The 10,677-nt window shown below is 34.9% G+C and overlaps 2 protein-coding genes across 3 annotated transcripts; both read left to right on the top strand.

Annotated features, from left to right (window-relative positions):
- The first annotated feature begins 2,217 nt into the window (after positions 1-2,217).
- On the top strand, positions 2,218-5,157 carry LOC120086449 (serine/threonine-protein kinase Aurora-1). The gene is made up of 9 exons (XM_039043111.1): positions 2,218-2,370; positions 2,828-2,947; positions 3,406-3,552; positions 3,660-3,755; positions 3,952-4,047; positions 4,135-4,231; positions 4,400-4,517; positions 4,607-4,679; positions 4,793-5,157. Exons 1-9 carry the CDS (start codon positions 2,335-2,337, stop codon positions 4,892-4,894), a joined length of 885 nt encoding a protein of 294 aa, XP_038899039.1. The 5' UTR covers positions 2,218-2,334; the 3' UTR covers positions 4,895-5,157.
- An 864-nt stretch (positions 5,158-6,021) lies between these two features.
- On the top strand, positions 6,022-8,718 carry LOC120086470 (profilin-like). 2 transcript variants are annotated; one of them, XM_039043141.1, is made up of 3 exons: positions 6,022-6,495; positions 7,623-7,760; positions 8,301-8,452. In XM_039043141.1, the coding sequence occupies exons 1-3, from the start codon at positions 6,370-6,372 to the stop codon at positions 8,307-8,309; spliced, it is 273 nt and encodes a 90-aa protein (XP_038899069.1). In that variant the 5' UTR covers positions 6,022-6,369; the 3' UTR covers positions 8,310-8,452. The 2 variants fall into 2 exon arrangements, with proteins under 2 accessions (XP_038899069.1, XP_038899070.1); XM_039043142.1 differs by having other exon boundaries at positions 6,026-6,495; positions 8,315-8,718.
- The last annotated feature ends 1,959 nt before the right edge of the window (positions 8,719-10,677 follow it).

Genomic DNA, 10,677 nt, shown 5'->3' on the forward strand with positions numbered 1-10,677 from the left:
AAGATATTAGCTATACGATAGCCTTTGAGAGAATGAACGATCAAGCATCAAGACATCGAGTTTGCTAGATGATAGTTCCTCATTACCCAACGATCAAGTATCCAACTCTATACGATAGACGTTTCTCATTCTCCCACTTACTCGATCGTTTAGTTCCTCCCTCCCTCTACCAAATCCACACAAAGCCCACACCTCTTGGATTCTCACACCGAGAATACCAAGGTAGCCTCTTGGTAGTGTCAAGTTTGTTGTTCGAGGATCGAGTGTTACTCGATTGCGTTCGAGGATTTGACAGTTCACGTTATTCATTGGTTGTTCGTTGCGTTTGTGCACTTGATCGAGTTTGCTTAGACACTTGACTGGTGTTGATCGAGGAAATATTAGAAGAATAGTTCTTCAAAGGTATGTCACTTGATTCTTGTTGGTTTTAACTTAAAAGTATGCTATAATTTACTCGATGATGCATAATTGTTGTTGTTTGTTTGTAAATGTTTTGTTCTTTCACAATGGATTTGGAACAATCTGCTTCCACTTAATGGTTCTCTTGTTTAAGAGTTCTTTCAATAACAAGATGCCCTAATATACCATTTGCAGCCTTTTTGCAAACATTTGAACTCAACAAACTTTGAATTTGATCATGTAATCCTAAAATGAAATTTATTCTTCAATACATTTATGTAAAAAAAATTTGAAAGTACTTCTTTACTTTCAAATACATTTTTTCCTTTCAAATCACCATATAAAATATATCTCTTATAACTTCATCAATTGAAGAAGAAGAAGAACCTAAATATAACATTCTATCACCATCGTCACCTACACTATTAATAGCAGTAAAAGACCCTTCCAAAGAACAAATATTTACATGAGCAACTAATGAATATCTACTGATTGCATCTTTAGCCAAATTCAGATACCAAAAAACATCTTTGTCCTTTTTTATTGGAACCACAGTTTGAATACCATTTTTACCAAAATCCAATAAAACTGACAAATCTACCAACCCATTCAATTGAATCTCTTTATATATTAAACCAACTAAACCATTGAAGTCTATCCAGTCATCTACCAAAATTCCACCAACCTCATAATTCTCATAGAGTGATAATCATTCCACTGTCCTCTTTAAAAAACAACTATAGGAATAGGCATGGTACTTTACCAAATGAAAAAAAGATTATATAAGAAATTCGTAATGAAAATATCACTAAGACTATGTAAGGAGCTCATAATGAAAATATCCAATAGTGATAGATAAAAATAGAGTTCTATCTTTGTCAGACAAAAGTAGACTTCTATATCCGTCTATCAGTAATAGACTCAATCACAATGATAAATGATAGATAGAGATAATGATATATCATTGTCTATCAATGAATAGTTCTATCTCGCTAATACAATACAATACAAAGTACTGAATTCAATTAAAAACAAAACATGGACAAACACAGAGGTAGATAAAGATAGGTGTCTATCTTTGTCTATCAGAGATAAATAAAGATAGAGTTCTATCTCTGCCTATCACCAAAAGATAAAATGATGAGTGATAGACAAAGATAGTGATATATCGTGCCTCATCGTGCAAACCTCTAAGCTGTGCGGAAATGTCCCAAGATGGACACTTTTTTTTGGATAGAAGAAGAAGAAGCGAAACTTGAAAATTGACGATCAGATCAACAATGAAAATGATGAAGAAGAAGACTGGAAAAAATTGACGATCAAATCAATAATGAAAATCAATGAAATAGATGCTATCGAGGATATTGGAGATGCGAGACGAGAAATGATTGAGGGGTAATTTTGAAATTTTCAAAAAATTGAAAGCTACTTTTCCGTTGGCTCTTTTTTTGCTGTAGTATGTAAATAGTTGGTATATATATATTTTTTCATTTTTGACAACTTCCCTTAAAACTAAGTTTATTTTTTTTTTCAAGGAAAGAATTTTAAAAGTAAGTTATCTAACAACGTAATTTGAATATTTGATTCATATAACTTATGATATTAGTACCAACTAAAATAATTCAAGAAATGCAAACATAACATGTGATTTACTTTTGATCAAAAAATTTGTACCGTTACATAGAGAGTATCTTCAGGTGGGGACACTGCAGACGATTTTATAGTTGGTGTACAACATTAATTCTAAATTTTTGAAAAATTTCACTGAGCGGCACACGCCACGTGGCAGCGCATTAGAATTCGACCGTTGCGGGGGTTCAATACCTTTTTCTTACACCCCCATTTCGCATCCCTGGTCTTCCTCGTCTCGCTTTGTCTCTTCTCGCCATTCGGTCTGCGTCTCTCTTCTCTCTTCTCTCCCTCCCTCTCTTTTACATGGCGATCGCTGCAGAGAACCAGCCCCAGGAGAAGGTAAAACGATGGAAATTTGTTATAGCATGTTTCTGATTGTGATTGTTCTGATTTCGCGTTCGTTTGTTCCAAGATTAGGATTGAACCGTTCAATTCGTTTCTCTTTCTCTCTTTCTCTCTTCTTTACCACGAGATTCATGTTCTTTTAGATTTTACAAAGAATTTTAGGTTTCTGACGTGCTTATAAACACGATGAAACCTCCGCTTCTAAATTCTTGTACTCTCTTTGATTTCGTGGTAGAAATTGAATACTTAGGATGTCTTCTGGTTTTAGTTTCATTTTGATGGAGTTCGTCGGTTTTTACTAATACGGACTATTGATTTGAATTTTGTGAGTTTGTAGTAAAGAAACCAGCTAATTAGGGTTTCAAATTATCATTTGGTAGTTGATTGTTTTTTCCGGAAGGTTGATCGTTTTTTAAAATTTTAGGTATTTGAATGTTAAATATTTTTGTAGATTACCACTACAGAGGCCTCTGCTGTCGAAAAGAGAAGATGGACGCTTAACGACTTTGACATTGGGAAGCCTCTCGGAAGAGGGAAGTTTGGTCATGTCTATCTGGCTAGAGAAAAGAGGGTTCGTTTTACTCTCTCAACCTTACTTGTCCTACTAGAAACTCGGAATCGAAAGATGATTTGTTTTATGGATCTCATTTAAAAATAATAATGATTTTCCTTCAAAATCAGAACCTTATCAGTTTTTTATTATTTATTTTTTCTGGATCTGAGAAGATTTTAGAGTTTTTTTTCAAGTTCATTATTTCCCTAGCAATTTAGGGTTTTTTAAAAGTAGTTTTCAGGAAGTATTTTGGTCTTGTTCTGTTTTCTGGTTCCTAACCTCTAATGTTCATCTGAAAACCATTTGAAAACCAAGCTCTAACGACGATTGTAAAATCATATTGGCTTTGAGAGTTATTACCCTGAGAAGACCATTTATCTTGCTTGCAAGTGTTAGGGATTTATATAGTCGGCTGCACCATTCTTTTTCTTTTCATAATTTGATAGTGTTTACTTGATTTCCGTGGATTCAAACAGAGTAATCACATTGTGGCACTGAAAGTTCTATTCAAGAGCCAGTTACAACAGTCGCAGGTTGAGCACCAACTTCGTCGAGAAGTTGAAATACAGAGTCATCTTAGACACTCCAACATTTTGCGCCTTTATGGATATTTCTACGATCAAGTATTTTATATTTTCTCTGAAAGCTTCTGCAATAAATCAAGTAATTTAAAAAAATGTAAACCGAAGCATTCAGTCACTGACCTTCCCCTTCTAAAATGTTGTTGCAGAAACGGATTTATTTGGTGTTAGAATATGCGCCCAGAGGTGAGCTTTACAAGGAACTACAGAAGTGCAAGTACTTCAGTGAGAGACGTGCTGCTACTGTAAGTTCTCCCCTCTACCCTGGTTTGGCTTCCACCTAAGTATAGAGGTTTCTCTTTTAATTTCAGTGAAGTAGGTTTCAAATTTCAAGTTTGTGTATTGTAACAGATATAACATTTGTAAGCAAATTTATGGTGTTACTATATATGCTAAAACTAATTCTATACTGACGTTTTAAATTTATGATGCATGAGGCAGTACGTCGCGTCATTGGCTCGGGCACTCATATACTGTCATGGAAAACATGTAATCCACAGGGACATCAAACCAGAAAATCTTCTAATTGGTGCCCAGGTACGCTGGCGTCATTAAATCTCAGGTTCTCAGTCCTTGATTTTGATTCTCTCTTTGGGGCTAAGTAATGATGCTTTCCTGTCACAGGGTGAACTCAAGATAGCTGACTTTGGATGGTCGGTGCACACTTTCAACCGTAGACGGACTATGTGTGGAACACTGGATTATCTGCCTCCTGAAATGGGTATGTATATTGATACTGGACGTTACAGTTACTTGTCTTTTCCTCCGAAGTACTGGAAGCTACTTTCTGCCATTAGAGCGACTAAAATTTTAAAATGGGAGCTAAAGAGAATCAGTAATTCCAAATTCCGATTACTTTTTTTGCATTAATATTTGCTGTTCTTGACAGTGGAGAGTGTGGAACACGACGCAAGTGTGGATATCTGGAGCCTTGGTGTATTATGCTATGAGTTTCTCTATGGGGTACCTCCGTTTGAGGCTAAGGAACACTCTGACACTTACAGGAGGTAGATTCAATTGAAGCTTTATAATCTGGTCTCTTAAAATAGCATCCTTCATGGTTTTGATATAGTTTTATATGGACGGGTATGTGCAGAATTGTGCAAGTAGATTTGAAGTTTCCTCAAAGACCAATAATTTCTTCAACTGCAAAGGATCTTATCAGTCAGGTATTATATTATAGTAGTGGGTGAAGCCTTGCATATATAACCCATTCGATATACTCAATATCTTTGGCATATCAAGTAAACAAACTCTTTTGCTTTTATTGTTATCTATGTAGATGCTTGTCAAGGATTGTTCTCAACGGTTGCCACTACACAAAGTTCTCGAACACCCTTGGATTGTCCAAAATGCAGAGCCCTCTGGTGTATATAAGAGTTGATCTGCCTTAATAATAATATACCCATTGGTACAAAGCTTCAAAAATGATCTCGCGTCAGTCTATTTTCTTTGAGTGATTGTAAACAATTACTAATCGAATGATATCCATTCAATTCTCATCCCATTTGTTTTCCCAATTCCTCCTATTTTCTCTGGTCTGTTCAATATATATGTTTATGTACAAACAAACTGGTAACTTGGGAAGCAAATTTTTACAATTTGCTGTGCTGTGCACCTTCAATGACTGTTATTATTGAACATAAATTGCTTTTATTTACCCTACAATGGCTGCCATTTCCCTTTTCTTAAAGAGGAGTTTGTCCTGTTTCTAAACACTATTAACCTTTTTTTACCAACTAAAACGTCTTATCTCATCAATGCATCATCCCAAATACTGACATCACGAACTAGCCTTCTCAAATTCACGTAACCCCAAGTACTCCATGTAATAAGCATAACAAAATTTAATTATTACATATAAATATTTAAGAGTATAATAAAAGAAATGCACAAAACTCTAAGTCTTGCGCCGGAGAAATTATAAGAGGGGCATTTGGCCCATTGAATTGAGTCAATAATAAGTCCAGATGTTGGAGTTAGATAAGCAAGTGTTTTGGGATTGTAGAGTTGTAAAATGTTGAGTCAATAAGTCCAGATGTTGGAGTTAAGTGTTTTGGAGGTTGTAGGGTTGTAAAATGAACCTCTTCTATAATTGTGAAGAGTAATTAGGAGCGAAAGATGAAGTTACTCGATAAATATATAAAATAGAGATAGAGAAGAAGATAAAGTTCCTCGATAAATGTAAAAAACAGCAAAATGTAGGCGATGAAATTACTCGTTCAATGTACAAATTTTAGTAATATTTACTATTAACGTTTAGTTGTGTTTAGTTAGTGGATCAAATGACTCCCTAGTTTGCAATGAAGTGAAAAAGTGGGGTTGGCCATTGTGTAATATTTTTCATTTCCTAATAAACTTACATGAAAAGAAAATGAGTTGGTTTGATTTAATCTATTTAAGATTTTATATTCTACTAGTTTTTTAAGACATCAAAGTATGGTTGGATTGGGTGAGTTGTGAAATTATTTCAACTGCGTTTAAGTCGATACGTGCAGTCACCAATATTAAAAAGAAAAGAGTTGGTCAGACACACAATGTTGTGATATCAAAAAGAAAAGAGTTGATCACAGCGTTGTGGCTGCTTTGTAATAACTCGAGGTAGATTCAATAATTTGTAGGCTTATAAATTTGAACTAGTTCTCAATCTATCTTGAACGTTAAAAAAACGGTCAGTAATTTCTCCAAAAGAGGTGTGGTGTCAGCACATAGAGAAGAATCTAGGGACGCATGCAATTCGGAGGAACCCATTTGGCCGCTCTCTGTTTCATCACCGACTGGTTAGTTTAGCGCCCGAAGCAGCTCTTTATTTTCTGAACGAAAACCAGTGAGCTTAATCGATTCAAGGGGAAGAAGAAGATGTCGTGGCAACCGTACGTGGATGAGCACTTGATGATGTGCGACACTGAAGGCAACCGTCTCTCTGCTGCTGCGATCATTGGCCAAAACGGCACTGTTTGGGCTCAGAGCTCCAATTTTCCTCAGGTTTAAACTTAATCCTTCTTTTTCTGGAATTTGTTCTCTCTGTTGTTTTGGATCTTCTTCTGATTGTTTTATCAAGTCTCGATTAATTTCGCATTTTCTGATGAAGGCGATTGGTAGTGACCATTTTGCATGAATGTCTTACTTTAGTGGATAAGCATGAATTAATTTGTTCAATAGGCACAGAGCAAGTACTGTTATTGTTGTATTACGTTGATAAGGCTAGACGAATACTGTTTTGTTTACTAGTTTTTTGAAACGGAAACAACATTTTTCTGATGAAATGAAACTCATACTCGAATTACAATGAGATATAATAAGCATGGGAAGATAGGAGCCGAGATATTTCTACTAGATTGACGCACCCCTAGTACCCTTGTCACATCCCAAAACAAGATACAACTAAAACAAAGATACAAAGCTACCTAACGACATAAATAACGGAATACATAATTAGTTTAGAGAAATGAAAACATTCTGATTTAAACATATATCCTGAATGGAGTAATCATCAAAGGTTGGATTAGGAACATCATGTTGAGGCTAAGAGACGGGCTGAACCAAAGCGGTTTGACCAATTTGCAGGCTTGTCATAGAAAACTCTTTGATTTCATTCGAAGCTAATTCTGAAAGTAAGGCCTTGGCTGCATTTGTCCACAACAATGTTGTGTACTAGTGATTGCTTCGTTTTGATCTTTATTTATACAGAATGAAATAGAGCTTTTCTAAGATCTCTTTTTTTTAATTATTGTTTCTCTATTGCTGACGGGGTGATTCTATGTTTCTGGAGGTTAGGGATAACAATCCACTAGATATCTTCACGATGGTACGATATTGTCCACTTTGGACATAGACTCTCATGACATTGCCTCGTATCAGATATAGTTGTCTTTATTTATATATCCATGATCATCCCCTAGTCTAGCTAATATGTAACTTTGGTCGCAATCTCAATACTGGAGTTTCTATGAATTTAAAATTACATGTTCTTGTGGCATATGATTTGTTGTCCCAAAGATCTATTGCGGCACTACTTGTTTGCTTGTTTTTCCTTTCCCTTTTCCAATTTAACCGATCTTTCTTTCTTTACATTCTTCCTATCATTGTTTATTCGTTTATTTATGCAATAGTTGAAGCCAGAAGAGTTAACAGCCATTATGAATGATTTTGCACAACCTGGATCACTTGCGCCAACTGGTTTGTTCCTTGGTGGCACTAAGTACATGGTCATTCAAGGTGAACCGGGTGCTGTCATAAGAGGAAAAAAGGTGATTACTTCGCAAATTCTAGGGTTTTTTTTTTCATTTTTTTTTAAATTAAAAAAAAACTTGACACAATTAGCATTCTTATATTGTATCTTACTAGAAAAGTCAAACTTTTGATTGTTTCTGGTTTTCTGATAGATGGTAAAGAACTGGAATATCATTAAGTGTTGTGACTTTAGAAACGTTATTGTACCATGGAATTACTATTTGTTCAGAATGACTTGGCGGTTAAAAATAAGCGTTTTTAAGTCATTACAAAGTCATTCCAAACAGAACTTTGATTCCTAATACAACTTCCGAGTACTTGATCAAAAGCTAAGTTCTCTTCATATGATTCTTTAAATAAACGTTTTAAGCATTTACAAAGTCATTCCAAGTAGACCCTTAGTTTCCGATCCAACTTTTGAATACTTGACCAAAAGCCAAGTTCTCTTTGTATGATTCTCTTTCCTGTCACAAAACTTGTAGTAGTATCCATTATGTACTTCGAGTGTAAGCAGGTGATGCATGTACATCTATGACCTAATTGACTTGAATTGATAGATTGAATGAATCAGGGTGCTGGCGGGATTACTATTAAGAAGACTAATCTGGGTTTGATCATCGGTATTTATGATGAGCCTGTAACTCCTGGTCAGTGCAACATGATTGTCGAAAGGCTAGGCGATTACTTGATTGAGCAGGGACTGTAATTTGCTTTTGTAGTAAGCGGTCTGCTGATTTTGTTGGGGTTTTTCATTTGTATCTGTACTGCTAGCGTAGGATTTGCCTAATGAGTACTGAAGTTAGTAATCTGATCCTTAGTAAGCTGCCAGAAGTTGTAAAAACTATACTTAATGCTTTGGGAAACTTGTGTTCCATGTATTTATTCCCATGATTTTGGACTATCAGGTCTCCTAGTGAGGTGTTGTAGCTTGATGACTTTGTTTAATTTATATGGTGAGAACTTTGGATTCCTTCAAGATTCATTGAAGGAATATGGTTAATGATTAGAGTTAATATAACCTGTTGTTTACTTTTTGTTTGAAATATTTCAATGAACTCAAAAGCTTGCAGTCATCTTATGTCTGTTAATTCTCAGGAGATTTAAATGTACCTATCTATGCAAGTTTACCCCTAGCATAGCCACAGTACTAGCTTCCCATGATACATGCACTTAGGTAGGTTTCAAGTATGCCTTTAAACTTTTGTGAGTTTTACTTTTATCATTGAACTTTAAAATTTGTTAAAAAAAAAATACTTTCGATGAATTTTTTGTTAAAATAAAATGAAAATGGACACAATGACCAATGTGTTTTTTTTTCTTTTGATATTCTTGGCCTAACGAAAAGACTTTTTAGATATGGACAAACACAGAATTGACTATTTTGGATAATAGAGAAGAAAAGGCAAGCGAAAATCAGAAAAAAGAGGCGGACATAAGAGAAAAGCAGAAAAGAGAGGAAAAAGCACGTATAGAAATAGCAGAAGCCTGAGATAACATTCTATTTGCTCAAGTGATAAGGGGTTTTTTTTGTTAGTAACTCAATCAATTCTTAGAAAATATTGTCTTTGTACTCAGAAGTTTAGAGAGGATGATAATTCTTATTCCCTTAATCAGGTTAAAGATAGATACATACATATACATACATACATATACATACATACATACATATATATATATATAGGTAATTAAGAAACTCTAATCTAGGAGATATGAAATTATAATAAAGGACATCTTTATATTTACAATATAAATACATATCAATAAATACATATCATAATACTCTCCCTGAAGCTGGAGCAAATATGTCAATCATGCACAGCTTGTTGCACATATAACTTATTCTTGCTCCGTTTACTGCTTTAGTAAATAGATCTCCCAACTGATCACCAGTCTTCACATATCCGGTAGATATCAACCCTTCTTGTATTTTCTCACAAATAAAATGACAGTCCACTTCAATATGTTTAGTTCGTTCATGAAACACAGGATTGGATGCAATATGGAGAGCTGCTTGATTATCACATCATAATTTAGCTGGCACAGTAACACTGAAGCCCATCTTAGACAAAGGTGATGTATCCACACTATTTCACACACAAATTGTGCCATCACTCTATATTCTAACTCAACACTCGAACGGAAAACTACATTCTGTTTCTTACTTTTCCACGACACCAAGTTTCCTCCTACAAAAACACAATATCCAGAAGTTGATCTCCTATCTTCTCAAGATCAATCAGCATCTGAAAAACATTCAACTCTTGTATGACCATGATCTCTATATAAGATCCCACATCCAAATGCAACTTTCAAATAACATAGGATTTGTTCAACTGCAGCCTAATGATCCACAGTAGGGGAAGACATAAACTGGCTAACAATACTCATAGAACAAGCAATGTCAGGTCGTGTCATTATTAAATAATTCAACTTCCCAACTAATTTTTTATATCTCTTAGGATCTTTAAACACTTCTCCTTCCTTTGTAAGTTATAAATTTGGTATCATCGGAGTACTACATGGTTTGACTCCTAGTTTACCTGTCTCAGACAATAAATCAAGTACGTATTTCCGTTGGGATAGATAAATACCTTTCTTGCTTCTCATCACTTCAATACCTAAGAAATACTTTAATGATCCCAAATATTTGATATGAAATTGATCCTGGAGAAAATTTTTTAGGGAGGATATACCTGATACATCATTTCCAGTGATAACGATATCATCAACATATACAACAAGCAAAGTAATATCATTATCAAATCTTTGATAGAATATAGAGTGATCAGACGTACTCTTCTTCATACCAAAATATTCGAGTGCTTGACTAAACTTACCAAACCATGCACGAGGACTTTGTCTAAGTCCATACAAGGATTTTTTAAGCCGACATACCTTATTAGTCTTCCCCCTGAGCAACATACCTAGGTGGTT

The sequence above is a fragment of the Benincasa hispida genome, chromosome 9, assembly GCF_009727055.1.
Source record: "Benincasa hispida cultivar B227 chromosome 9, ASM972705v1, whole genome shotgun sequence".
Lineage (NCBI taxonomy): Eukaryota > Viridiplantae > Streptophyta > Magnoliopsida > Cucurbitales > Cucurbitaceae > Benincasa > Benincasa hispida.

Excerpts from the sequence above, each read along its gene's own strand:
- LOC120086470 (XM_039043142.1), top strand. The coding sequence starts at position 6,370 with ATGTCGTGGCAACCGTACGTGGATGAGCACTTGATGATGTGCGACACT. Across the intron at positions 6,496-7,622 it reads AGAGCTCCAATTTTCCTCAG|TTGAAGCCAGAAGAGTTAAC; the intron begins GTTTAAACTTAA and ends TTTATGCAATAG. Across the intron at positions 7,761-8,314 it reads CTGTCATAAGAGGAAAAAAG|GGTGCTGGCGGGATTACTAT; the intron begins GTGATTACTTCG and ends TGAATGAATCAG.
- LOC120086449 (XM_039043111.1), top strand. The coding sequence starts at position 2,335 with ATGGCGATCGCTGCAGAGAACCAGCCCCAGGAGAAG. Across the intron at positions 2,948-3,405 it reads ATCTGGCTAGAGAAAAGAGG|AGTAATCACATTGTGGCACT; the intron begins GTTCGTTTTACT and ends GGATTCAAACAG. Across the intron at positions 4,680-4,792 it reads CAAAGGATCTTATCAGTCAG|ATGCTTGTCAAGGATTGTTC; the intron begins GTATTATATTAT and ends TTATCTATGTAG.